Here is a 25,162-nt window from a genome sequence, read left to right on the forward strand (position 1 = left end):
AGGATAGATGGGGGTATATAGCAGGATGGATGGGGGTATATAGCAGGATGGATGGGGGTATATAGCAGGATGGATGGGAGTATATAGCAGGATGGATGGGGGTATATAGCAGGATGGATGGCGGTATATAGCAGGATGGCAGTATATAGCAGGATGGCAGTATATAGCAGGGATAAGGGCATATACCAGGATGGGGTATATATACAAGGCAGGAGGATCATTACCAGGATGGGGTACCTTAGTAGAAAATTTGGGGACATTACCCCCATAACAGTGTCAGCAGCAGATCCTCGCCCTATAAGTGTGTCATGACCACAGTTTTTGCTTAAAATTTTATTTTCCTCCTCTAAAACCAGGGTGCGTCTTATAGTCCGGTGCGTCTTACAGTCCGAAAAATACGGTATATATAGTTATCAGTTGCTTAAAGGGGTTGTCCACTTCTAGATAATCCCTGCTTAATCAATTCAGGACTCCATATAAGATAAAGAGCACCATTTCAGCAATGTCGGCGCCGCTGTTCCTGAGGGTAACGCGTGTAACATGACGGCTGTACCCAATGGGCTGTCCGTCAGCTCCAGCCGTTACTATTTCATCAGAGCTGACGTCTGTCCTGACAGATCCTGCAATCAGTATCCGCTGATTAGCTGCAGCCTGCTCCTGACACAGGTCACTCTTGGAGGACAATGACGCCAACATTGCTGTAATGGCACCTCTCGGTGGGTGGGGAGTATACATTGTTTTTATGTTATATGGGGTCCTAAATTGATTCAGCTGAGGCAGAGCTGCTTAGAGCGTATCCAGAAAATGTGCCCCAAATGGGAGAGTCCATATCTGTCACAAGTAGGCTATGTGCGCACAGTGCGTTTTTGCGCGTTTTTCGGGTGCGTTTTTGGCCTCAAAACTGCATGACTTTGCTTCCTCAGCAAATTCTATGAGTTTTCAATTTTGCTGTCTGCGAACAACTGTTTTTTTAAGCTGCGTTTTTGAGCTTGAAAACAAAATGGACATGTCAATTCTTTCCTGCGTTTTTCTGTGTTTTTCCCCCCATGCAATGCATTGGAAAAACGCAGCAAAACGCAGAGATCAAAAACGCACCAAATCGCGGTAAAAACGCATGCGTTTTTTGACACGTTTTTTCGACGTAGGTGCGTTTTTAGCAGCCAAAAACGCACAAAAACGCAGCGTCAAAAAAACGCAGTGTGCGAACCTAGCCATACAGTGCATAAAACACATATGGAAACATCCAAACATGCATTTACCTGAAACGTGGCGTCCCGGAAGAGGAGCTTCAACCTATGGATATGCCATCATTGCCACGTGTCAGAATGCATTTATACTGTACCTGACCTTTTTCCCTTTGTGACATGTACGTTATTGCGTCTTTTATACGTCTTACGTCTATTCTTTCAATTTGTACCATAGGATCTTTGGGTTCTGCAGTCTGGCGGACATTCTTGTCTGCACTCCTGGTAGACTTGTTGATCACATTCAGATGACAGAAGGCTTCACTTTGAGGCATCTACGATTTCTGGTAAGCTTCTCTAAGCTATAAAGCTTGCATGTTGGATTATCCTCATTTTCTAGGGTTTCATGCTTTGTGTATTGCAGGTTATTGATGAGGCAGATCGCATGATTAACACTATGAATCAAGACTGGCTCACTCAAGTTATCAATGCTGTCTATAAGGTGGATCCTCAAGATCATTGCAAGCATTTCTCTCGCAAGATGCCCGGAGTGCCCACTGCAGCAAAGTAACTATTACATAATATTCTTTTGATCCGCTCTTCATACATGCAGTGATAGCTTTGAATATCTATCAATTCATGCTTTCTTTGTCGCTCCATTGGGAGACCCAGACAATTGGGTGTATAGCTTCTGCCTCCGGAGGCCACACAAAGTATTACACTTTAAAAAGTGTAACCCCTCCCCTCTGCCTATACACCCTCCCGTGCATCACGGGCTCCTCAGTTTTATGCTTTGTGTGGAAGGAGGCACACATCCACTCAGCTTCTCATTTTAGTTATATCGGTTGGAAGAAAAGTGGGCTCCCACGGGGCCCCCGGCATGTTCCCTTCTCACCCCACTATGTCGGCGGTGCTGTTAAGGTTGAGGTACCCATTGCGGGTACAAAGGCAGGAGCCTCATGCCGTCTCCTTCACCATCCCTTAGCGGCTCTGGGAGAAGTGGGATCCTGAGCGGTCATCCAGTCACTGGGACCGTGCTCCCTCCGCAGCCCCTGGGGGAATCTGTCGGACAGGAGTTTGTTGATCCTCAGGGACCGGGCCCTGCATCACTAAGGTACTCTGTACCCCCATGGGGGATGTGCATGGAGCGCCTACATCCCGGACGCTGCAGCAGCTGCTTATTTGTGACGGCCGGCGGACTTCTGCGCCGACCGCGCCTGTTTGTCGGCCGCGGTGTTAAATTTAGTCCCCGGCTTCAATTGCGGCCTAGTAGCAAAACTCCCGCCCCCGGGCCTGTCTATCAGGGATAAGGGCGGGACTGCCGACCTGACGTCGGCTGTGAGGGCCAGGGCATCCTGTATGTTCCTTCCCCCCTCACTGATCACTGTGGGGACTCCAGATTCCCGCACTTTTCTAACGCCGCCCACGGCTTCTCTCCTCCCCTGAGAGCTCCGGCAGCCATTTCTTTGGCACTCTGCCTGTGGAAGATTTCCTGGAAAGAGCTCTGCAACGCTGGGAGACCTAAGGCAGGGAATCTGGAGGACAAGGCAGATCCGAATCCAGTCGGACAACGCCACGGCCGTCGCTTACATCAACCACCAAGGCGGCACTCGCAGTCGTCAAGCCTTCCAGGAAGTCCGGCGAATTCTGCAGTGGGTGGAAGCCACAGCCTCCACCATCTCCGCAGTTCACATCCCGGGCGTAGAAAACTGGGAAGCAGATTTTCTCAGCCGACAGGGCATGGACGCGGGGGAATGGTCTCTTCACCCAGACGTGTTTCGAGAGATCTGTCGCCGCTGGGGAACGCCGGACGTCGATCTCATGGCGTCACGGCACAACAACAAAGTCCCGGCATTCATGGCACGGTCTCAAGATCACAGAGCTCTGGCGGCGGACGCATTAGTTCAGGATTGGTCGCAGTTTCGACTTCCCTATGTGTTTCCTCCTCTGGTGATGCTCCCCAGAGTGCTGCGCAAAATCAGGTCCGACTGTCATCGCGCCATTCTCGTCGCTCCAGATTGGCTGAGGCGGTCGTGGTACCCGGATCTGTGGCATCTCACGGTGGGTCAACCGTGGGCGCTCCCAGACTGCCCAGACTTGCTGTCTCAAGGGCCGTTTCTTTGTCGCTCCATTGGGAGACCCAGACAATTGGGTGTATAGCTTCTGCCTCCGGAGGCCACACAAAGTATTACACTTAAAAGTGTAAACCCCTCCCCTCTGCTATACACCCTCCCGTGCATCACGGGCTCCTCAGTTTTCATGCTTTGTGCGAAGGAGGCTGACATCCACGCATAGCTCCACATCTTAGTCAGCAGCAGCTGCTGACTAGGTCGGATGGAAGAAAAGATGGCCCATATAGGGCCCCCAGCATGCTCCCTTCTCACCCCACTCTGGTCGGCGGTGTTGTTAAGGTTGAGGTACCCATTGCGGGTACATAGGCAGGAGCCACATGCTGTTTTCCTTCCCCATCCCTTAATGGGCTCTGGGTGAAGTGGGATCCTTATCGGTCTCCAGGCACTGGGACCGTGCTCCCTCCGCAGCCCCTGGGGAATCTGCTGGATAGGAGCCGAGTATCATCAGGGACAAGGCCCTGCTACTGTGAGGTACTCTGTGTCCCAGTGGGGACCGCGCATGGAGCGCTTGTGCCATACACACTGCAGCACTGCTGGGTGTGTTAGTGCGCCGGGGACTACCGCGCCGGGCGCGCTTATATGCCGGCCGCGCTTATAACTTTAGTCCCCGGCTTTTGCGGCCTAGTTTCGCTTATTCCCGCCCACAGGCCTGCCAGTCAGGGGAAGGGCGGGACGCTGCACAAGACGTCAGTGCTGAGGGCTGGAGCATACTCTGTATCCTCCTCCCCCCTCACTCAGCACACTAGGGCACTAGATTCCCGCACTTTCTAGGGCACGCCCAACGGCCCCCTCCTCCCCACAGAACGCCGGCAGCCATTCCTGTCAGCAATTCTGACGCTGGAGAGGAGAGAGAGGCCTAGGCAGGGATTCTGGTGATCACACAACCGCTTGTGCGGTCGGTAAGCAGCACCTGAGGTGCTGGCCCTACTGAGTGCCGAAGTGTAATATATATATATATATGCTTGTATGCTTGATTTACACTGTATGATCGCACTGTGCATTACAGTCCAGGCTGGTGATTCAGCCCGGGCACTGTTCAATCATTAAACCGCCCCCGGTCCTACCAGCAGGGGGAAGGGCGACACAGTCGGGCTGACGCCGACAGTGAGGGCCGGAGCACACTTCGCTGTCCTTCGCCCCCCTCACTAAGCACGCTGATCCCTGCAAGTTACTCAGTGTCCCCTTGGGGACGGTGCAGAGAGCACCTTGGCCTCAGACTTGGCGACCACCGCGCCTGCTTGCCGGCCGCGGTCTGTAACTTTAGCTCCCGGCTTTTGCGGCCTAGCGCCTTAAACTCCCGTCCCTGGCCCTGCCAGTCAGGGGGAAGGGCGGAACGGTCAGTCGGAGGCTAGCAGTGAAGGCTGGAGCACACTTGGTGTCCTCCGCCCCCCTCACTTTTCACTCAGGGTACCAGATTCCCGCACTTTTGGGGTTATGCCCACGGCTCCCCCCTCCACTGTATACGCCAACAGCCATATTTTCAGCAGCACATACTGCTTCAGGGTCGGTACACCAGGGAGTTTCTGCTCGCTGCTGGGCCCCCTAGAGTGATGAACTGTATATGTGATGAACTGTATATATGGATGTATAATGTTTGTATGCAGTTTCACAGTTCGGCTGTACATATGTATCCTCAGTGGTCACTGTGAACATTGCTCGGGCCATGTGGCACTCGCTCAGCCGGAGACGGGGGCACTGGTTGAGCTCCGCCGGCGTTCCCTGTCCAGGCGGCAGGGACAGAGTTGCAGTTTTTGCTGAGAAACTCTCTGGGCCATTTTCACTATCCATGTCTCAGGCTATGGACAAATGGTCGGCTAAGAGACTAGGAGTTTGCAGTCCAGACCGGCCCCTTACACAGGCCCCGGGCACTGCGGGATCGCCCCAGGCCTCTATCGGTCTGCGACGAAGCGTGTTCCTGGGGTGGCCTCTAGTTATTACGTGGTGAACTCCAGCACGAACCGCAGTCCCAGTCCGGCTAAGCAGCCTTGCTTAGAATCTTCCCCGACTTCTCCAAGGGTCTCAGCTTGAGGACCCTCTAGAGGATGGGGCGGAGGTCGCAACCCAGGACTCTGTCCGGACGTGGCCCTTAAGGCTTCACAGATACTGTCCAGAAGCACACCTTCCCGGACAAGCTTTTTACTGAACGCCTTATAACACACGTTGTCCCTTCCCCTCTGATGTTGTTAAGGCTTGGGCTCAGTGTCATAAGGTGCCCTCCAGCCTCTTGACTGGCGGCTAGATCAGTAGTAGCAGTGGCTGGCGAGTCCACGCTCAAGAATGCCACGGACAGACAGATAGAAATGAGATCCATCTATGAAGCCATAGGCGCGTCCGTTGCCCCAGCCTTTGCAGGGGTGGGCACTCCAGGCTATCTCAGCTGCTCTGTCTGAGATCAATGCGGTCTTCCTGTGCTCCGCAATTAGCGTCTTTGACGTTTCAGGCGGTGGTATTATCATCCTCCGCCGTGCACAGAGAACCTTTTCTGCATCCAGGTCAGGGGAGTGGTCCCCACATGTCCAAGACCGATGTAGGAGGCATTCTGTCTTACGGTCACAGGATAGAGCTCAGTTCTCGTCCTACGACTCGTTGCTTCAGAGCATCCCCGTCCCCCGAGCGAGCCGAGGCACGTTTCCAGGCGGTGAACACTCCTAAAGCAGGAGGAGTTGCGATCCTCGTTCCCCTTCAAGAACGTAGTCGCGGCTTTTTACTCCAGCTTGTTCGTGGTACCAGATAGGACGGATCACTCCGGCCCGTTCTGGACTTCACACTGCTCAACGGACAGGGAACCTGATGGTTCCGGATGGAATTTCTCCGCTTGCCATCGCCCTTGATGGCCCAAGGAGGCTTCTTAGCGTCAATCGACATCAGGGATACTTATCTCCACGTGCCGATTGTACCAGAATATCAGCGCTCCTGCGCTGCGCCTAGCGGTCCTACTATCTCAGGCAATGTACTGGTCAAGGCCCCCTCTCGGGTGGCATGGCATCACAGCCTGAACATTGTTCTAGAGACTCTCCAGAGATTCGGGTGGTTCATCAATTTTCCCAAAGTCAAAATTGACACCGGCACAATCACTGACATATCTCAGCATGGAGTTTCATACTCTATCAGCGATAGTGAAGCTTCCGCTGGACAAACAGCGTTCACTACAGACAGGGGTGCAATCGCTCCTTCGAGCCCAGTCACACCCTTTGAGGCGCCTCATGCATTTCCTTTTTATTATTTTTATGTTTCTCACATTCTCCCCTGTATCCAGGCCAGTATAATATGAATATGCCTTATGTTTTGTTTGTAGGACTTAGAAATTAGAATGTCAACATCAAAAACATCTGTGCAGCAACATTTCTCCTGTCTACACATGAAACCTGAGAATGGATTTCCGATATGATGTACTCATAATGATGTGATATTTCGAGTCTGTTTGCTGCCAATGTGTCATATATACTGCAATAGCTTGTTTCCATGCATTACGGTCGTCTCGGCGCGTGCGCGCCATGCCCTGGGTGGTGCGCTCGGAGCTGCCGCCGTCTGAGCGTCGCGCGCATGCGCGGGAGCCTTGGTGACGCGTCCCCGCTCCCGCGCATGCGCGAGCACGGCGTGACGGCTGGCGTCTCGCGCGATCTCCTAGGTCACATGGTGCGCGCGCCGGCAATGGGACTTCCGGGTTCGGCATTTACCGTACCGCTATTTAAAGCCTGGCGTCAGGGGTGAGTGTCAGGAGATGCCTCTTCCCTGACGAAGATTAACCTAATCGAAACGTACGTAGGCTGGCTCTTCTGAGGCTCCTTTTCCACGGACCCCCCTCTTCCAACCACTCTACTATTCTAAGTATATGGTTCAAGGATCGTTGTCCACACTTGATCTATGCAGGGGTCCTTTTTTTAGGACCGGGGGTAATGTGTTCCTATACACTATGAGTTTGGCCTTAACTTGACTTCAGGTTATGTTGCCCTATAGAAACCCATATGATATGTGTCTGATACGTAACCCTGTCCCTCATTTGCAACATTGCATGTGTTTCTGTGCCAAATGCTATTTTTCGCCACAGTAGCTTTTCTGTGCACTTAATATGGTATACTTGACACGCAATTTTCTGCATGCATTTTTTACTGTGACCCGTAGTGTATGATTACACGATATTGAACCAACACGATTGAGGTTGTTTGTGCATTTACTATTCATTGGGTCTGTCCGTGGACTATATATTTTATCTATATGTTTTTATGATGTCTTGGATGTTCATCCTCACTGTGTGTCTATAATAAACTTATGTATTTTTTGCACCTTTAAAAACTCTTGTTCTCTTTAATTGTGTAATACATTGAGTTGGTGTCTGGGGTGGGGATCCAATATTTCTTGGACCCACCCCTCACCCTATAGTATGGTGTTGTGGAGTTTTCTCCCTCTAATTATCTCAGCTGCTCTGTCTGAGATCAATGCGGTCTTCCTGTGCTCCGCAATTAGCGTCTTTGACGTTTCAGGCGGTGGTATTATCATCCTCCGCCGTGCACAGAGAACCTTTTCTGCATCCAGGTCAGGGGAGTGGTCCCCACATGTCCAAGACCGATGTAGGAGGCATTCTGTCTTACGGTCACAGGATAGAGCTCAGTTCTCGTCCTACGACTCGTTGCTTCAGAGCATCCCCGTCCCCCGAGCGAGCCGAGGCACGTTTCCAGGCGGTGAACACTCCTAAAGCAGGAGGAGTTGCGATCCTCGTTCCCCTTCAAGAACGTAGTCGCGGCTTTTTACTCCAGCTTGTTCGTGGTACCAGATAGGACGGATCACTCCGGCCCGTTCTGGACTTCACACTGCTCAACGGACAGGGAACCTGATGGTTCCGGATGGAATTTCTCCGCTTGCCATCGCCCTTGATGGCCCAAGGAGGCTTCTTAGCGTCAATCGACATCAGGGATACTTATCTCCACGTGCCGATTGTACCAGAATATCAGCGCTCCTGCGCTGCGCCTAGCGGTCCTACTATCTCAGGCAATGTACTGGTCAAGGCCCCCTCTCGGGTGGCATGGCATCACAGCCTGAACATTGTTCTAGAGACTCTCCAGAGATTCGGGTGGTTCATCAATTTTCCCAAAGTCAAAATTGACACCGGCACAATCACTGACATATCTCAGCATGGAGTTTCATACTCTATCAGCGATAGTGAAGCTTCCGCTGGACAAACAGCGTTCACTACAGACAGGGGTGCAATCGCTCCTTCGAGCCCAGTCACACCCTTTGAGGCGCCTCATGCATTTCCTAGAGAAGTTGGTGGCAGCAATGAAGGCAGCTCCATTTGCGCAGATTCATCTGCGCCCACTTCAATGGGACTTTCTCCACAAATGGGACAGCGTCCCTCGACAAGAACGTTGCTCCTTCTCGGGCAGCCAAGGCCTCCCTTCAGTGGCGGCTTCTTCCCACTTCTTCTCGAAGGAAAAGTCCTTCCTGCCCACATCCTGGGCTGTGGTCACGGCGGACGCGAGTCTGTCAGGGAGTCTTCCTCCGCCACAGGGCTCAGGGTACATGTACTCAGCAGAGTCCTCCCTCCAGATCACTGTTCTGGAGGGAAGGGCAGTGTCTAGCCCTAAAAGCGTTCCAGCCATGGCTGGAAGACAGGCAGATCCGAATTCAGTCGGACTACGCCACGGCGGTGGCATACATCAACCGCCAAGGCGGCACAAGCAGTCGGCAAGCCTTCCAGCAAGTCCGGCGGATTCTGCTGTGGGTGGAAGCCACAGCCTCCACCATCTCCGCAGCTCACATCCCGGGCGTAGAAAACTGGGAAGCAGACTTTCTCAGTCGCCAGGGCATGGACACAGGGAATGGTCTCTTCGACCGGACGTATTTCAGAGATTCGTTGCCGCTGGGGAAGCTGGACGTCGACCTATTGACGTCCCGGCACAACAACAAGGTCCCGGCATTCATGGCACGTTCTCAAGATCACAGAGCTCTGGCGGCAGACGCATTAGTTCAGGATTGGTCGCAGTTTCCACTGCCGCACGTATTTCCCCCTCTGGCGATGCTGCCCACAGTGTTACGCAAGATCAGATCCGACGGCCGCCGCGCCATCCTCGTCGCTCCAGACTGGCCGAGGAGGTCGTGGTACCCGGACCTGTGGCATCTCACGGTAGGCTAACCGTGGACACTACCAGACCGGCCAGACTTGCTGTCTCAAGGGCCGTTTTTCCATCTGAATTCTGCGGCCCTCAACCTGACTGCGTAGCCATTGAATCCTGGATCCTAGCGAGTCCCTCCTTACAAGCGTCGGCTAGAACCCTGGGATCGGAACAGGGTGATACCGGCTCTTCGGAAACCACCCTTTGAGCCAATGAGGGATATTCTCTTTCACACCTTTCGCAGAAGGTGGTCTTCCTAGTGGCAGTCACGTCACTCCGCAGAGTGTCTGACATAGCAGCGCTGTCATGCAAAGCCCCCCTTCCTGGTGTTTCACCAGGACAAGGTGGTTCTGCGTCCGGTTCCGGAATTTCCCCCGAAGGTGGTATCCTCTGTTCATCTCAATCAGGATATCTTCTTACCTTCTTTTTGTCCTCATCCGGTTCACCAACGTGAAAAGGATTGGCACTTGTTAGGTCTGGTGAGAGCACTCAGACTCTACTTTTCCCGTACGGCGCCCCTGCGCCGCTCGGATGCACTCTTTGTCCTTGTCGCTGGCCAGCGTAAAGGGTCACAAGCTCCCAAATCAACTTGGCTCGGTGGATCAAGGAACCAATTCTTGAAGCCTACCGTTCTGCTGGGCTTCCGGTTCCCTCGGGGCTGAAGGCCCATTCTGCCAGAGCCGTGGGTGCGTCCTGGGCATTGCTGCACCAGGCTACGGCTCAGCAGGTGGGTCAGACGACTACCTGGTTGAGTCTGCACGCTTTCACGAAGCACTATCTAGTGCATACCTACGCTCGGCAGATGCCAGCTTAGGTAGGCGAGTCCTTCAGGCGGCGGTTGCCCACCTGTAGGAAGGAGCCGTTTTACGGCTCTTTTTACCGAGGTATTCTTTTACCCACCCAGGGACTGCTTTTGGACGTCCCAATTGTCTGGGTCTCCCAATGGAGCGACAAAGAAGAAGGGAATTTTGTTTACTTACCGTAAATTCCTTTTCTTCTAGCTCCAATTGGGAGACCCAGCACCCGCCCCTGTTCCCTTCGGGCTGTTAGTTCTTTGTGTACACATGTTGTTCAGATTGAATTGTTCTTGGTTATGGTTTCAGTTCTCCAAACATCCTTCGGATTGAATTTACCTTAGACCAATTTATAAGTTTCCTCCTTCCTGCTTTTGCACCAAAACTGAGGAGCCCGTGATGCACGGGAGGGTGTATAGCAGAGGGGAGGGGTTTACACTTTTAAGTGTAATACTTTGTGTGGCCTCCGGAGGCAGAAGCTATACACCCAATTGTCTGGGTCTCCCAATTGGAGCTAGAAGAAAAGGAATTTACGGTAAGTAAACAAAATTCCCTTCTTTTCCATCTGAATTCTGCAGCCCTCAACCTGACTGTGTGGCCATTGAGTCCTGGCTCCTAGCGTCCTCAGGGTTATCTCAAGATGTCATTGCCACTATGAGACAGGCCAGGAAACCAACGTCCGCCAAGATCTATCACAGGTCTTGGAGGATCTTCTTATCCTGGTGCTCTGACAAGGGTTTTACTCCCTGGCCCTTTGCCTTACCCACTTTTCTTTCATTCCTTCAATCCGGAATGGACAAGGGTTTGTCTCTCGGCTCTCTCAAGGGACAAGTATCGGCACTTTCCGTATTTTTTCAAAAGCGTCTAGCCAGGCTTCCGCAGGTTCGCACGTTCCTGCAGGGAGTTTGCCACATAGTCCCACCTTACAAGCGTCCGCTGGAACCCTGGGACCTCAATAGGGTGCTAACGGCTCTTCAGAAACCACCTTTCGAGCCGCTGCGGGAGGTCTCTTTATCACGTCTTTCGCAAAAGGTGGCATTTCTAGTGGCAGTTACGTCGCTCCGTAGAGTGTCGGAACTGGCAGCGCTGTCATGCAAAGCCCCCTTCCTGGTTTTTCACCAGGATAAGGTGGTTCTACGTCCGGTCCCGGAATTTCTCCTTAAAGTGGTATCCCCTTTTCATCTCAATCAGGATATCTCCTTACCTTCATTTTACCCTCATCCAGTTCACCAATGTGAAAAGGATTTGCACTCATTAGATTTAGTGAGAGCACTCCGACTCTACGTGTCTCGCACGGCGCCCATACGCCGTTCAGATGCCCTCTTTGTCCTTGTCGCTGGCCAGCGTAAGGGTTCGCAGGCTTCCAAGTCAACCTTGGCTCGATGGATCAAGGAACCAATTCTTGAATCCTACCGTTCTTCTGGGCTTCCACTTCCTTCAGGGTTGAAAGCCCATTCTACCAGAGCCGTGGGTGCGTCCTGGGCACTGCGGCACCGGGCTACGGCTCAGCAGGTGTGTCAGGCAGCTACCTGGTCTAGTCTGCACACTTTTACGAAACACTATCAGGTGCATACCTATGCTTCGGCAGACGCCAGTCTAGGTAGGCGAGTCCTTCAGGCGGCGGTTGCCCACCTGTAAGAGGGGGCCGTTTCGGCTCTTTTTATCGAGGTATTCTTTTACCCACCCAGGGACTGCTTTTGGACGTCCCAATTGTCGGTCTCCCAATGGAGCGACAAAGAAGAAGGGAATTTTGTTTACTTACCGTAAATTCCTTTTCTTCTAGCTCCTATTGGGAGACCCAGCACCCGCCCCTGTTCCCTTCGTGCTGTTGTTCTTTTGTGTACACATGTTGCATGTTGAATTGTTCTTTGGGTTCATGGTTTTCAGTTCTCCGAACATCCTTCGGATTGAATTTACCTTAGACCAATTTATAAGTTTCCTCCTTCCTGCTTTTGCACCAAAACTGAGGAGCCCGTGATGCACGGGAGGGTGTATAGGCAGAGGGGAGGGGTTACACTTTTTAAAGTGTAATACTTTGTGTGGCCTCCGGAGGCAGAAGCTATACACCCAATTGTCTGGGTCTCCCAATAGGAGCTAGAAGAAAAGGAATTTACGGTAAGTAAACAAAATTCCCTTCTTTATCTAGTTTTCTTACTATTTTATAGTTACGGTCAGCTTCAGATACCACTGCAGAAACTGCTTTTCTCCGCTACGCTGACGCATAATCCAGAAAAGCTTCAGAAGCTCGGCTTGTACCAACCACGACTGTTTACATCTTTATATAAGCAGCCAACATTACAGACCACTGGAGAAGAGACCGAGCCCCTGACTTCTGAGAAATTCTCCCTGCCTGAGGAGCTTACGGTATGTACCATTTAAAGGGATTCTGTCAACAGGTTTTAGCTACCCTATCTGAGAGCAGCGTGATGTAGATGCAGAGAACCTGATCACACTGATGTATCACTTGCTGGGTTTCTTGCTGCTTTTTTATAAAATCACTTTCATCTGCTGAAGATCTAGTTCACTGAAGGCTGAGTTCTGTATAACGCCTCCCACTACCGCCACTGATTGGCAGCTTTCTGTATACACTAAGCATAGGCAAACAGCTGCCAATCAGTGGTGGGTGCAGGGTTATACAGAGCTCGTGAATATGGAGGACTACATGGCAGCAAGTTTACTAGGCCTCTAGTGATAATTTCCTGCTGATAAACAATTATTTATATTTCTTTATCGTTCCTATGGGAGACCCAGACCATGGGTGTATAGCTACTGCCCCCGGAGGACACACAAAGTTACTACACTCAAAACGTGTAGCTCCTCCCTCCTAGCATATACACCCCCTGCTAGCCAGTCCTAGCCAGTTTCATTCTTTGTGTCAGGAGGATCACACACACACATGCATCCTTTTTTGATTTTTCATTTTTTCTAAAGATTTGGAAGAAAAGTGGGTCCACTGGACTCCCGGCATGTCCCTTCTCACCCCCCTGGCGGTGGTGCTGTTAAGGTTGACTTCAGGGCAGGAGCCCTTCATGCCGCGCTCCTTCACCATCCCTTAGGGGCTCTGGCTTGAAGTTAGAGCCAACACGGTTCTCACTGCCTTGCAGGAGACCGGCCTCCATCCGCAGCCCTTTTGCAGGACCCTGCTGGACGGAGCACTGAACCCCCACCCCACCCAGGGACTGGGCCCTGCGTCTCAAAGCTAAGTATAGAGACGTTATTCAGAGGGTCCTTCTGCAATGTGGGGCACTTTTATTGGGGGGGACAGTGATTTACTTTGATAATGCTGCTTTTTACTGTGTTTCCGGCCGGTTCCACGGTTTTTACTGAGAACCGCGCCGATGATGCCTGATTGTCGGCCGCATGCATAACTCTAGGCCCCGGCTTCAGCCGCGGCCTAGTTTCGTTTCGTTCCCCTGCATGTCAGTCATGCAGGGGGACACTGCAGCGCCGCCCGCCGGCCGCTCTGCACAGGGGAGGACACTCCTTTTTGAGGAGATGATTCCCTCCCCTGTACATCTCCTTAGCCCTCCGATTCCCGCTCCTGGGTTAACCCCCGCCCCCCCCCCTCACTCTGGCGCCATTTTCTCAGCGTTCTTAGTACACTGGTCGGCGCTGGCTGCTCTGCAGTGCAGAGGGAGTGAATATCTGGCTGGGGGTCCAGGCTTGGAATCCGGAGGGCACTCATAATAGCGGCCTGATAAGTCACAACCTCTGGTTGTGCACTTTTATACACTCTCAGGGCATTCTGAAGGAGTTAATTCTTTATTATAGAACCTCCTCCTCAGCAGCATGTCTCACACTAGGAGCAAGGCTCCAAGGCTGTACACTACATGTTCTGCATGTAAGCTCATATTGCCTGAACCGGCACAGACCCACACTGTAATGGTTCTTATGTGGTGGTGCCTCAGCCTGGAGTCTCCCCAGGCTGAACCCTGTCTTGGGTATTCTAGACATTCTAGACAGAGCCCCCACCTCTGCAGCATGTCTCACAGAGCGAGGCTGCAGGCTGTTTTTATTATCCACTGCAGGTAGTCTCGTACGGCTGTACCGAGCTCATAACCACTGTGGCCCCTCAGCTTGGAGGCTCATTAATGGTCCCTCCAGCTGCTCCGGTTTCGGTGGCTGACCCCTGGGGGAATCCTATTTCCAGGGGTCGGCTGTCCCGGCATCTGCTGAGCATGCAGCCCCCTTCTCAGGGCGTTTTCTGCTTCAGCTCGCTCAGCAAAGCTCACAAGGGACTCTCCTTCTGGGCTTAGACCCCGTCCTCCTGACATGGAGACGCAGGGTCCCCTGTCCTCCCCGTCCCGCAGCTCCGATTACGAGCTGACTCACTGGACGAGTAGGATGTCTCTACCAGGGACTCGGACGCTACTTTATGTACATTGATCCGTCCGTAGGTGACGCAGATGCGAATGATTGGATTGCGTCCATTATACTTGTACTGGACCTCCATCCGCCTGTATCAGGGGAGTATTCCCCGCTGGCAGAAAGGCATCAGTATACCTTTAACAGGACGAGGAGTGTGTTCCTTAACCACTCCAGTTTTCAGCCCGCTGCGTCCAAGCCCACAGCCTGTCCTGCAGACCCCACAGCGGGGTTCTGCTGCCTGTCTTCCCCTCCCATCAGAGGGGTCTAGGAGTGTACTCATTCGCCAAGGGTGGCCACTCCGGTGTCTAGACTTTCAGCCCGGATAGTTGTATCAGTGGCTGACGGCACCTCTATAAGGATCCCACGGTACATTAATTTTGTACTGGACCTCAATCCGCCGGAGTTACCTTATCTAGGTGAACACAACGTGTGTTCCTTAACCACTCCAGTTTTCAGGCCCCTGTGACCAGCCCAGGTTCCGCTCTGACAGTCGCTTCCCATGAAGCGTGATTCTGAGGACTGTGTTTCCCCTGTCCACCAATGGTGGTCAAGAAGTGGGCTCATCCACCTCAGGTGGCTCAGCCCGGACCGTTATGTCAGTGGCTGATGGCTCCTCACTTAAGGTTTTGCGGTCCGCCCGGTTGTCCTTTTGGCCAAGTCGGTATGGGGGCGGCAGGAGCTTCGTTCTCCTCAGCTTTACAGCAGTGCGGTTTTTTTGTACCTTCTCTGCTTCTCTGGAGGAGATGCATTCCCTCACAGGGACTCTATGCCCAAAACGGTTGCCTGAACTTCCAGACTTCAGTCTTTTCATCCTCTGCCAGGTCTGCCATGCTGAACACCGCACGGCGGTGGTCTTGGCTACTTTCCTCGCTATCCGCAGGCTCCTGTGGCTTCGGAGGGACCAGTTTCCTCGGAACCAACTGGATGAAATTAAGGAAGCTCTTGGCGGGGAGTGTTCTTCCTTGCCACAAACCTAAACCAGGGAACCTGTCCAGGGCAGGAATCAGTTGAGGTTTCGGTGGTTTCCGTTCCTCCATCTGATCGTCCTCTAGCTCGGCCTAGGTTCATAGAACCAAATGGCTCGAAGCTGCGTCTTCAGAAGACCGCAGGAGATGCTGCCACTGAGTCAGCTTCCTCCGAGCTATCTAGCCACGCCAACAACCTCCTTGGTCGGTGGCAGGCTCTCTCCACTTGGCGACGTACGGTTCTAACACGTCTCCGTTCAGTGGGGGGCGGGATTATATCCCCCATGGCTACAGGATGGAATTCTGTCCACCCGCCAAACAGATTTTTTCTGTCAACTCCTCCCGGCTCCAAGGCCGCCACCTTCTCACAGGCCGTGGCATTTCTTGCAGGCCAATGGAGTAATTGTACCGGTTCCCGACTGGGAACGGTTCTGAGATTTTTGCTTAAATCTATTCCTAGTCCCCGAAGAGGGCGGTGCCTTCCGACCTGGATCTTTAGCTTTTCAAGCATAGTCAGGTGTGGCGTTTTCACATGGAGTCTCGGTTTTGTTCCGTGTGTTTTTCACCGGATCAATCAAGAACCCAAGGAGATTCCCTAGCAGCCATCGGCATCAGAGATGCCTATCTGCAGGAGTCAATCGCAGTTTCACACCAGCGTTGACTACGTTTTGACAATCGGAGTGGTCCAATTCGTGGCTCTTCCCTTGGGGTTAGCCACGGCCCCTCGAGTATTCTCATTGGGGCAGCTGTGATTAGGGTCCTGCACCCCTAGGGATTTGCAGTGATCTTTTGCCCTGGACGGCCTTCTTGTCGGGGCTTCATCCAGTGCTGACTCTTAGTAGAGTGCTTCGCTCACTCTCGCCACTCTAACCTATTGGGGTGGCTTGTCTTTCTGTCCAAGTCCACTCTGACTTCGAACCAGAGGTTCTCGGGGACGCAATTCGAGACTCTGTCGGCACTTGTGAAGCTGCTCTTAGTCGATCAGTAGTCCCTCCGCTGGCGGTCGACGTCGTTCTATCAGACACCTTATACAGGTGCTGGTCAGACGGTGGCGTCAATGGAAGCCTATCCGCCTTGGGAGCAGTATATCTCCACCGTGGAGCGCAGGGCGCTTGGACTCTGTCCGAATCAGCACTCTGGATCAATGTGCTGGAAATCAGAGCTGTATTTCTAGCTCTCTAAGCCTTCACCATCTGTTGGCGGCTAGGCACATTCGAGTCCACTCGGACAACGTGACAGCGTTTTCCTACATCAGCTTCCGGGGCGGGACACTCAGCCGCCTGGCAATCTTGGCGGCTCAACATTCTTCAGTGGACAAGGGACTCCTAGTCCACCGTATCCGCAGCCCACATCCTAGATGTGAAAACTGCGAGGCAGACTATTTCAGCTGTCCAACCGTGGTCCACAATCCTCAGGTTTTGCGGTAGACACACTGGTTCATGTTTGATCCCAGCTTCGTTTCTTTACGTATTTCACCCTCTACCTCTTGTCCAGAGTCCTGCGCAAGATCAGTAAAGGGGGCCGTCGGGTCATTCTCATACTCCAGACTGACCCAGGCAGGCTTGGTACTCTGACCTGCTCCTTCTGTCCGTTGGGTTGCCATGGCATCTTCCGGACCGTTCAGACCTTTTCTCAAAAGGTCCGTTTTTTCCGTCAGAATTCTGGATTCTCAGATTGACGGCGTAGCTCTTGAGTCCTGGATCTTGGCGACTTCTGATATCCTTCCTGAAGTCATCTCCGCTATGACTCGAGCTCCAAAGTGTCCTTTGACCTTTTTGGCCTTGCCGACCCTCCTGTCCCTTCCACAGTCCGGTCTACAGCTAGGACTATCCCTCATTAAGGGACAGGTCTCGGCTCTGTCAGTATGTGCCAGCGGCGTATCGTCCGGCTGGCTCCGGTGCGCTCCTTTAAGGGCGCATCTCACATCATTCCGCCTTTCCGGCGGCCTATGGAGCCCTGGGACCTTAATCCGGTCCTCCCGGTTCCCGGAAACCCCCCTTTGCGCCTCTTGGGGAGGTTTCTTTGTTTCATCTTTCACAGAAAGTAGTCTTTCTAGTGGCTATAATTTCCCGCCAGAGAGTTCTGGCTGCACTCTCTCGGAGTCACCCCCTTTTTTGGTCTTTTGCATCAAGACAAGGTGGTCTTCATCCGACTCCGGACTTTTTTCCCTAAGGCGGTTACTGCTTCCACCTTATCCGGGGCAATTTTCCTGCCTTCCTTTTGTCCGGCTCCTGTTCATCGCTTGAGGAAGCGTTGCATATCCTGGATCTGGTGCGGGCGCTCCGGATCTATGTGTCTCGCACCGCCGTTATTAGGCGGTGCACCTCTCTCTGGTGCTGACTGCTAGTCAGCGTAGCGGTCTCTCGGCATCTAAGCCGACCCTGGTTCGTTGGCTTAGGTCGGCCATTTCCGAGACCTACAAGTGTACTCAAGTGCCTTCCCCGCCGGGGATCAGAGCACATTTGATCAGACCTGTCGGCGCCTTTTTGGGCTTTCAGGCACCAGGTTACGGCTCAGTAGGTCTGTCAGACTGCAGCTCTAATTAGTCTGCATACTTTTTCGAAGCACTACCCAAGGCATGCTCATGCTTTGGCAGACGCATTTGTCCGGCGTCTGTCGCCCATTTGTGAAGTTAGGTTTGCCTGCTTCTCAGTTGTCTGTTTATTCCCACCCATGGACTGCTTTTGAACGTCCCATGGTCTGGGTCTCCCATAGGAACGATAAAGAAAAAGAGAATTTTGTTACTTACCGTAAATTCTTTTTCTTATAGTTCCGTCATGGGAGACCCAGCACCCTCCCTATTGCCTGTTGGCAGGTTTCTTGTTCCGTGTGTCTTCACCGGCTGTTATTGTTGTAGACAGAGGTTCCGGTTCTTCCGGATTTTACTCTGTCTCTTCTTGTGGGTGGATGTCCTCCTTCAGCTTTTGCACTAAACTGGCTAGGACTGGCTAGCAGGGGGTGTATATGCTAGGAGGGAGGAGCTACACGTTTTGAGTGTAGTAACTTTGTGTGTCCTCCGGGGGCAGTAGCTATACACGCATGGTCTGGGTCTCCCATGACGGAACTAGAAGAAAAAGAATTTACGGTAAGTAACAAAATTCTCTTTTTTCAAAACAGCAATCAGCCCAGTGAGTGACACATCACTAGAATCAGGGTCTCTGTATCTACTATGCTGCCCTCAGATGAGGTGGCAAAAACAAGGTGACAGATTCCTTTTAACAATGTTCTGAAATTTCTGGTATATCTTACTAGTAAAGGTGTAATGTGTATATAAGGAATATATATATTAGAAATTACTGTTCTATCTTACAGCACTACTATGTTCCATGCAACCTAAACTCCAAGCCTCTGATTCTCCTTCACTTCTTACTTACCCTCCGTTTCTCCCGTGTGCTTTGCTTCACCAACTCCAAAGAATCTTCACACCGGTAAGAGACAAACTTTGAACTTATTTGAAAATTGTTGTCATGACAGGTTCTTTTAGATTTTTTTGGAGACACAGAACCGTGGGTTCTGCCAATAGAAGGCTGTCACTAGGCAAAAAAGTTAATTCCTCTCAGCAGGTTACATCCAGCAACTGGCACTTATCAGTTTTAGCTTAGTGTCAATAGGAGGCAGACACGGGGCTGCACTTAGCTGCATTTCTGCCTTAGGTTTTGTTATTTTCTTTAATTCTACGTACTCCGTTATTTGGATCTCATCTGGATCAAATAATTTCTGAAGCCACAGGTGGGAAGAGCATTTTTCTGCCTTAGTAAAAACCAAAGCACCCTCCTTCAGGCGCAGATTTTCCCCGTTCCTTTCGTGAATTCTCATTCGGTATTTAGCAGGAAAAGTCCCCAACATCTCAAGAAAAAAATAATCATCATTCAAACCAGCCCAAACTTGGCGCACACACATGGCCAACAGGGTGGATCTGGATCCTCCAGATCCAACAGGTTCTCCTCTACATGACGGGTTGCCCCCACCTGGGACTCCTCTCAGTTGGGCGGTCATCTCCTTCTCTTTCGGCATGTTTGGCTCTCAGTCTTTGGACTGAGAGATTGTTTTCTCCAGGTACAAAATAGAATTTGCCACCCATTCCAACTGGGTTTTTTTTCCAGTCCTGTCTGCCAGAGTTGCCCTCTCTAATACCTTGGTTCTTCGGGGCCATCGCACCTCTCAGATTTGCAGGCGTCATCGTACCCGTTTCTACAAAGGAACGTTTCATAGTTTTTTATTCAAACTTCTTTGTGGTACCAAAGAAAGACGGCTCAGTGCATCCCATCCTGGATCTCAAGCTTCTAAATAAACAAGTTCTCTTCAATCAGTTCAAGATGGAATCTCTTTGGTCGGTTATTTCATCCATGGAATCCAAAACATTCCTCTGTTCAATAGAGGACACCTATTGTACCTCCACATTCCGTTTTACCCAGATCCCGACATGATTCTGCGCTTTGCTGTCCAGTAATCACATTTTCAATTCGTAGCTCTCCCTTTCGGACTAGCTACTGCTCCCAGAATATTCACAAAGGTCATGGCTTCAGTCATATCCATCCTCTGCATTTTCCTCCCCCCTTTTGTCCTTCTTATCCCTTGGGGCAGCCCATAAACAAATTGGACTTGGTTAGGGCAGTTTGTCTCCACCTATCTAGGACGGACTCTTAAAGACGATTAGATTTCTTATTCTTATTCCTTAGGGATATCGCTGAAGGTTGGCCGCCTCTAAGGCCACCATCCTGGAAGCCTATTAAGTGAAAGAGAGACCATGGCTCACTCTACTTGCACGGTGTGGGCCTCCTGGGCTGTTCGGCATCAGACTTCTGTCTTACAACTCTTTAAGGCTGCTACCAATTCTACAGAGCACACACTTATGCTTCGGCCGAGTCAGCTTAGGAAGAAAATTTTTGCGAGTGGAAAAGATCTAGCATCTTGCCTGACAATTTGTACTTCCTTCTTTTTTTTCCCAGTTCGTTCTCCCACTCTTGGGGGCTGCTTTTGGACGTCCCATGGTTCTCTGTGTGCCCCAATAAAGCGATAGAGATTTTAGATACTCACTGTCAACTCTTTTTGTCTGAGCCTTCATTGTGGGACACAGCACTCGCCCTGATTGTTGTGCTTCACGTTTCTATATTTCTAATATTTCACTTCTACTGCTTCCTCGCTGACTGATTAGTTTCATGCCAGTTAGTGGGTCTAATCTGCTGAGGAGGAAGTAACTTTTTGCCTAGTTTCAGCCTCTTGGTGGCAGCTGCACACATCTATGGTTCTCTGTGCCCCCCAATGAAAGCTCAGAGAAAGAGATTTTATGGTGAGTACCCAAAATCCTCTTATTGCCTCTGCACCATCAGAAGCATAGTGGTACTAACGATGGTCTAGATCAGGAGCTAACAATGAGCTGCAGTGATATTGGCCAGCTTCAATTCAGTTCTGAAAAGAATTTGTAAGCACTGCGCATGTTCTGCCATCACTGCTAGACCACAGAGGTGGCTGGTTCCCTGGCCAGCATTGTCTACTGCTTTGTCCTTTTAGTCTTACTTTGAATGCTGGTTAATGACGTTTTACACACCTATTTTACAATATAAGTATAGTATGAGGTGCATTGTATTTTACAGCCTGTTCCTGCTTATAAAACTTTTTGGTGGAATCAATGTAGCCGAATTCTCTTCTCGTCTTAAGGCTGGAGAGAGGAAGAAAACTCTGAAGGAATTTGAGCAAGGAAAGCTACAGCTGTGAGTTGGAATAATATGGTGCTTAGAGGGAAGGTTGTTGTCTTGCATTCCTTGTAATGGCGTGAGAGCTTAGGAATTAGATATCATTTGTGCGACATGTTTGTATTGCAGTGCTGAGAAAATGATAAGATCTTGGTAGAAATGTAAAATATGTAAAACTGGTTATGAACTTATAGTAACTAGTAAAAAAAAAAGAACCTTTTCTTGTTGAGTATGAAGGTGGCAGGGGTAAGCAGGCTCGAGCCCCCCTACTTTCAGGGTCCTTGGAGCGTTCTCAGCATAACTGGAATTCCAGAAATTATCACCTATCTTATGGATAAGGGATATCATATCTTCATACAATCCCTATAATTGTAAAGAAACATATCTGTCATATAGCGCTGTAGGGTGCGCTACACAGTGGGGGAGATTTACTTAGACTGATGTTTTTCTTTGTTGTTTTCTTTTTTTTTTTTAGGTTAGTCTAAAACTGATGTGAGGTAGAGTAAGTAAGAGTCCAAAATTTATTAAGTGGTGCCCCATAAAACCTTTTATTATACATTAATATATTATTATATTAAGCTGTCCTTGAGCAGGCATAGATTTATGACATAGTTCATGCAAATTTTTATCATGAATTACAGTAAACCTGCCCCACCATGGCTAGACATGCCCTTTCTTTTAAATGACACTCAAAAAAAAGCGTCAGCTGGAATACAGCAGCAAAAGTCAGTGTTCCCTAAACCCTGAAAAGTAGCACAGAATGTTTATGGTTTCATAGTAACGATTCGTAATGGATCTCCTGCTCTCAGCTCAGCCATGTGCATGAGACTCTGCTGTACCCCGATCATTGTATCTACGCTATATAGCTATTGTATATCCAGATGGAAGTCATCTGTAGTCAACTCCTTCACGCCATGGCCATTTTCTGTTTTTTTGTTTTTTTTCTCCCCTTTTTTCCAAGAGCCATCTAATATATAAAGGTGTGTGTGTGTGTGTGTCCGTGTCCGCGTCCGCTAAGGGAATCCGCACCGTCACATTTACAATCACAAAATTTTGCACAGACACCTCATTTGGCTCAGGGAACGTCAGACTATGTTTTGAGGGGAAAATTTAACCCCGCGCTTTAGAGTTATTCGCCAAAAAACCTGATTCCATTAAAGTCAATGGAGCTAGGAGCTCTGATTGGTTGCTATAGGAAGGAAGGACATTCTTAGTATAAAAAGCTTATGCATGAGGTAAGATGATGTTGATGGAGAGACAGACAGACACAGACTGAGAGACGGATAGAGTCAGAGAGAGGCAGACAGGGAGAGACAGTTACTATCCTGGGCAACGTCAGGTACTACAGCTAGTAACTTTTATATTTTGCCGTTAATATTGCTATATAACGACTTGATTTTTGCGGGTCGAGTTGTACTTTTGCACAACACCATTCATTTTACCATATAGTGTAATGGAAAATGGGAAATAAAATTCCAAGTGCTGTGAAATTGCAAAAACAAGTGAAATTCCACATTTGTTTTTATTAGGTGTTTTACTTATCGTGTTCACTATATGGTAAATCTGACCCTTGGGAGACTTGAAACTTCAATCATCTGATCGCTTGTGGTGTACAGAGCAGGGCTGATGCCCTGCTCTTTACAGCAGAAATCATGCTCTCCTATGAATGCTGGCTCACATCCTACATTCACAGGAGGATCATAATGACAGACACAGGGGTCATCAGCTGACCCTGACCCATCGGCACCCTGCAATCGTGTCACAGGCTCGCCAATGGGAGTGGGGAATGACGCACCACCCTATCAGCACTTGTTAAATCCCACTGTTAGAGATTGACACTGGGATTTAACTGATCTCCAATCCACCCGCAGTTGTTAAAGGCACATGATGGCTGATTTAATAAGCCATCATGTGCGGGGAAAGATACAGACTTGATGTGCGACCCCCACATCAAATGCACAGAGATATGACGTAAACATCTGATGAAGTTTAAATTAAAGGCAGATGTGACTATTCTGAAAGTTCTTTCTAGGAAAAAAAAACATTTCTACCATGATGTAATCGCATTGCAGGAAATACACAGGGCAGAGGCTACATGTGCAAATTAGACTCTTACCTTCCCAATCTCTACATGTTTGCAATCTAGGCATTTTTCTGTGCTATGACTAAGCCAAGACTAACTTCCTGAGCCTCATAGGAGACTGAGTTTTTCACTATATACCTCAATAATGTGGTATTGCAGTATATAGTACAAGTGATCAAGTCCCCTAATGTAATTATGATATATATATATATATATATATATATATATGTGTGTGTGTGTGTTACAGGGAGCCTGTCACCATGTTTTTCCCTTATGAGCTGCGACCACCACCAGTGAGCTGTTATATACTGCGTTCTACAATGCTGTATATATGAGCCCAGGCCATGCAGTGGAACATAAAGAGGGTACATAAAAAAGAGGTTTATAATACTCATCTATGGGGCGGTCCAGTCCGATGGGTGTCGCTGCTCTCAGTCCGGTGCCCCCTCCATCTTGTGTGCGATCGCCATCCTTCTTCCCAGCCCCATGTGGATGATGCATTCACACAGAAGCCTCCATTGCGCCCCTGCGCATGCGCACTTTGATCTGCCTACAGTAACTGAGCGTAGAGCAAAGTACTGTAGTGCGCACGCGCGGGTGGTCTTTGACCTTTTCTCGTGCCTGAGCAGTACAGTACTTTGCTCTACCCTCAGCCAGGCAGATCAGACTGCGCATGCGCAGGAGCACAATGGAGGCCGAGACCAGCGAAACAGATCGGACCAGACCGCCTCCTAGGTGAGTATTATAAAGGTGTTTTTATGTTATACAGAGCGACCTGGGCTCTTATATACAGTATTCTGGAATGCTGTATATAAGGGCTAACTGGTGGTGGCCACATCTCATAAGGGAAAAACCTGGTGACTGGTTCCCTTTAAATGCACCCCTCTTTTCTCCTGTTAAAAATAAAGTAAAAACACCGTTAGACAAAGTGTATTTGGTATCGCTACATCTGTAAAGGTCAGATCTATCAAAATGTGGAATTCATTAACCCCCCTATGGTACACACTGTAAAAAAAAAAATAAATCAAACCAACAGGATTGTGTTTTATTTTGGGTCACTGTCCTCACCTACCTAAAAAAGTTTAATCAATCAAAGCATGGTATGTGCCAGGGCTGTGGAGTCGGAGTCGGAGTCGTGGAGTCGGAGTCGGAGCTCATTTTGGTGGAGTCGGAGTCGGTATAAAATGCACCGACTCCGACTCCTAAAATATATAATAAATTGGGGACAGGAGTGCAATGCAGAATGTGCTGAATATTTTACTAAATAATAACATTTAGTATAATGCTTATATTTAAGTGAAAAATTTATTGTAGTACAATGTGAACATCAGACATTTAATTGTTTTTATGATACAATAATCAAGATATTTGGATAGAACATAAAATATTTATTGGAATACAACTTTAGAACACAAAAAACTAATAAATTGTAAATATGTAATATATATATATATATATATATATATATATATATATATATGTATACAGTGTATATACACACAAGATATATATGTAATCTACTGTATATTACATAGTGTATTACATATTTACAATTTATTACAGTTTTTTGTGTTCTAAAGTTGTATTCCAATAAATATATTTTATGTTCTATCCAAATATCTTGATTATTGTATCATAAAAATTATTAAATGTCTGATGTTCACATACACATATTCATGTACTACAATAAATTTTTCACCTAACTATAAACAATATATGTAGGAGTCGGAGCCGGAGTCGGAGTCGGAGCCGGAGTCGGAGTCGGTGCAAGAGAATTTGAGGAGTCGGAGTCGGAGTCGGAGTCGAAGGTTTGGCTTACCGACTCCACAGCCC

The 25,162-nt window shown here is 49.7% G+C and overlaps 1 protein-coding gene across 1 annotated transcript in view; it reads left to right on the forward strand.

The window, feature by feature from the left end:
- The window catches only part of DDX51 (DEAD-box helicase 51), a 78,868-nt gene that overhangs the window by 20,761 nt on the left and 32,945 nt on the right, over positions 1-25,162 (forward strand). The window contains exons 7-11 of the mRNA XM_075321578.1: positions 1,423-1,531; positions 1,609-1,751; positions 12,386-12,584; positions 18,866-18,981; positions 21,148-21,264. Coding sequence (XP_075177693.1) covers positions 1,423-1,531; positions 1,609-1,751; positions 12,386-12,584; positions 18,866-18,981; positions 21,148-21,264 — 684 coding nt within the window. The remainder of the gene's footprint in view (positions 1-1,422; positions 1,532-1,608; positions 1,752-12,385; positions 12,585-18,865; positions 18,982-21,147; positions 21,265-25,162) is intronic.

The sequence above is a fragment of the Anomaloglossus baeobatrachus genome, chromosome 1, assembly GCF_048569485.1.
Source record: "Anomaloglossus baeobatrachus isolate aAnoBae1 chromosome 1, aAnoBae1.hap1, whole genome shotgun sequence".
In the NCBI taxonomy this organism is placed as follows: Eukaryota; Metazoa; Chordata; class Amphibia; order Anura; family Aromobatidae; genus Anomaloglossus; species Anomaloglossus baeobatrachus.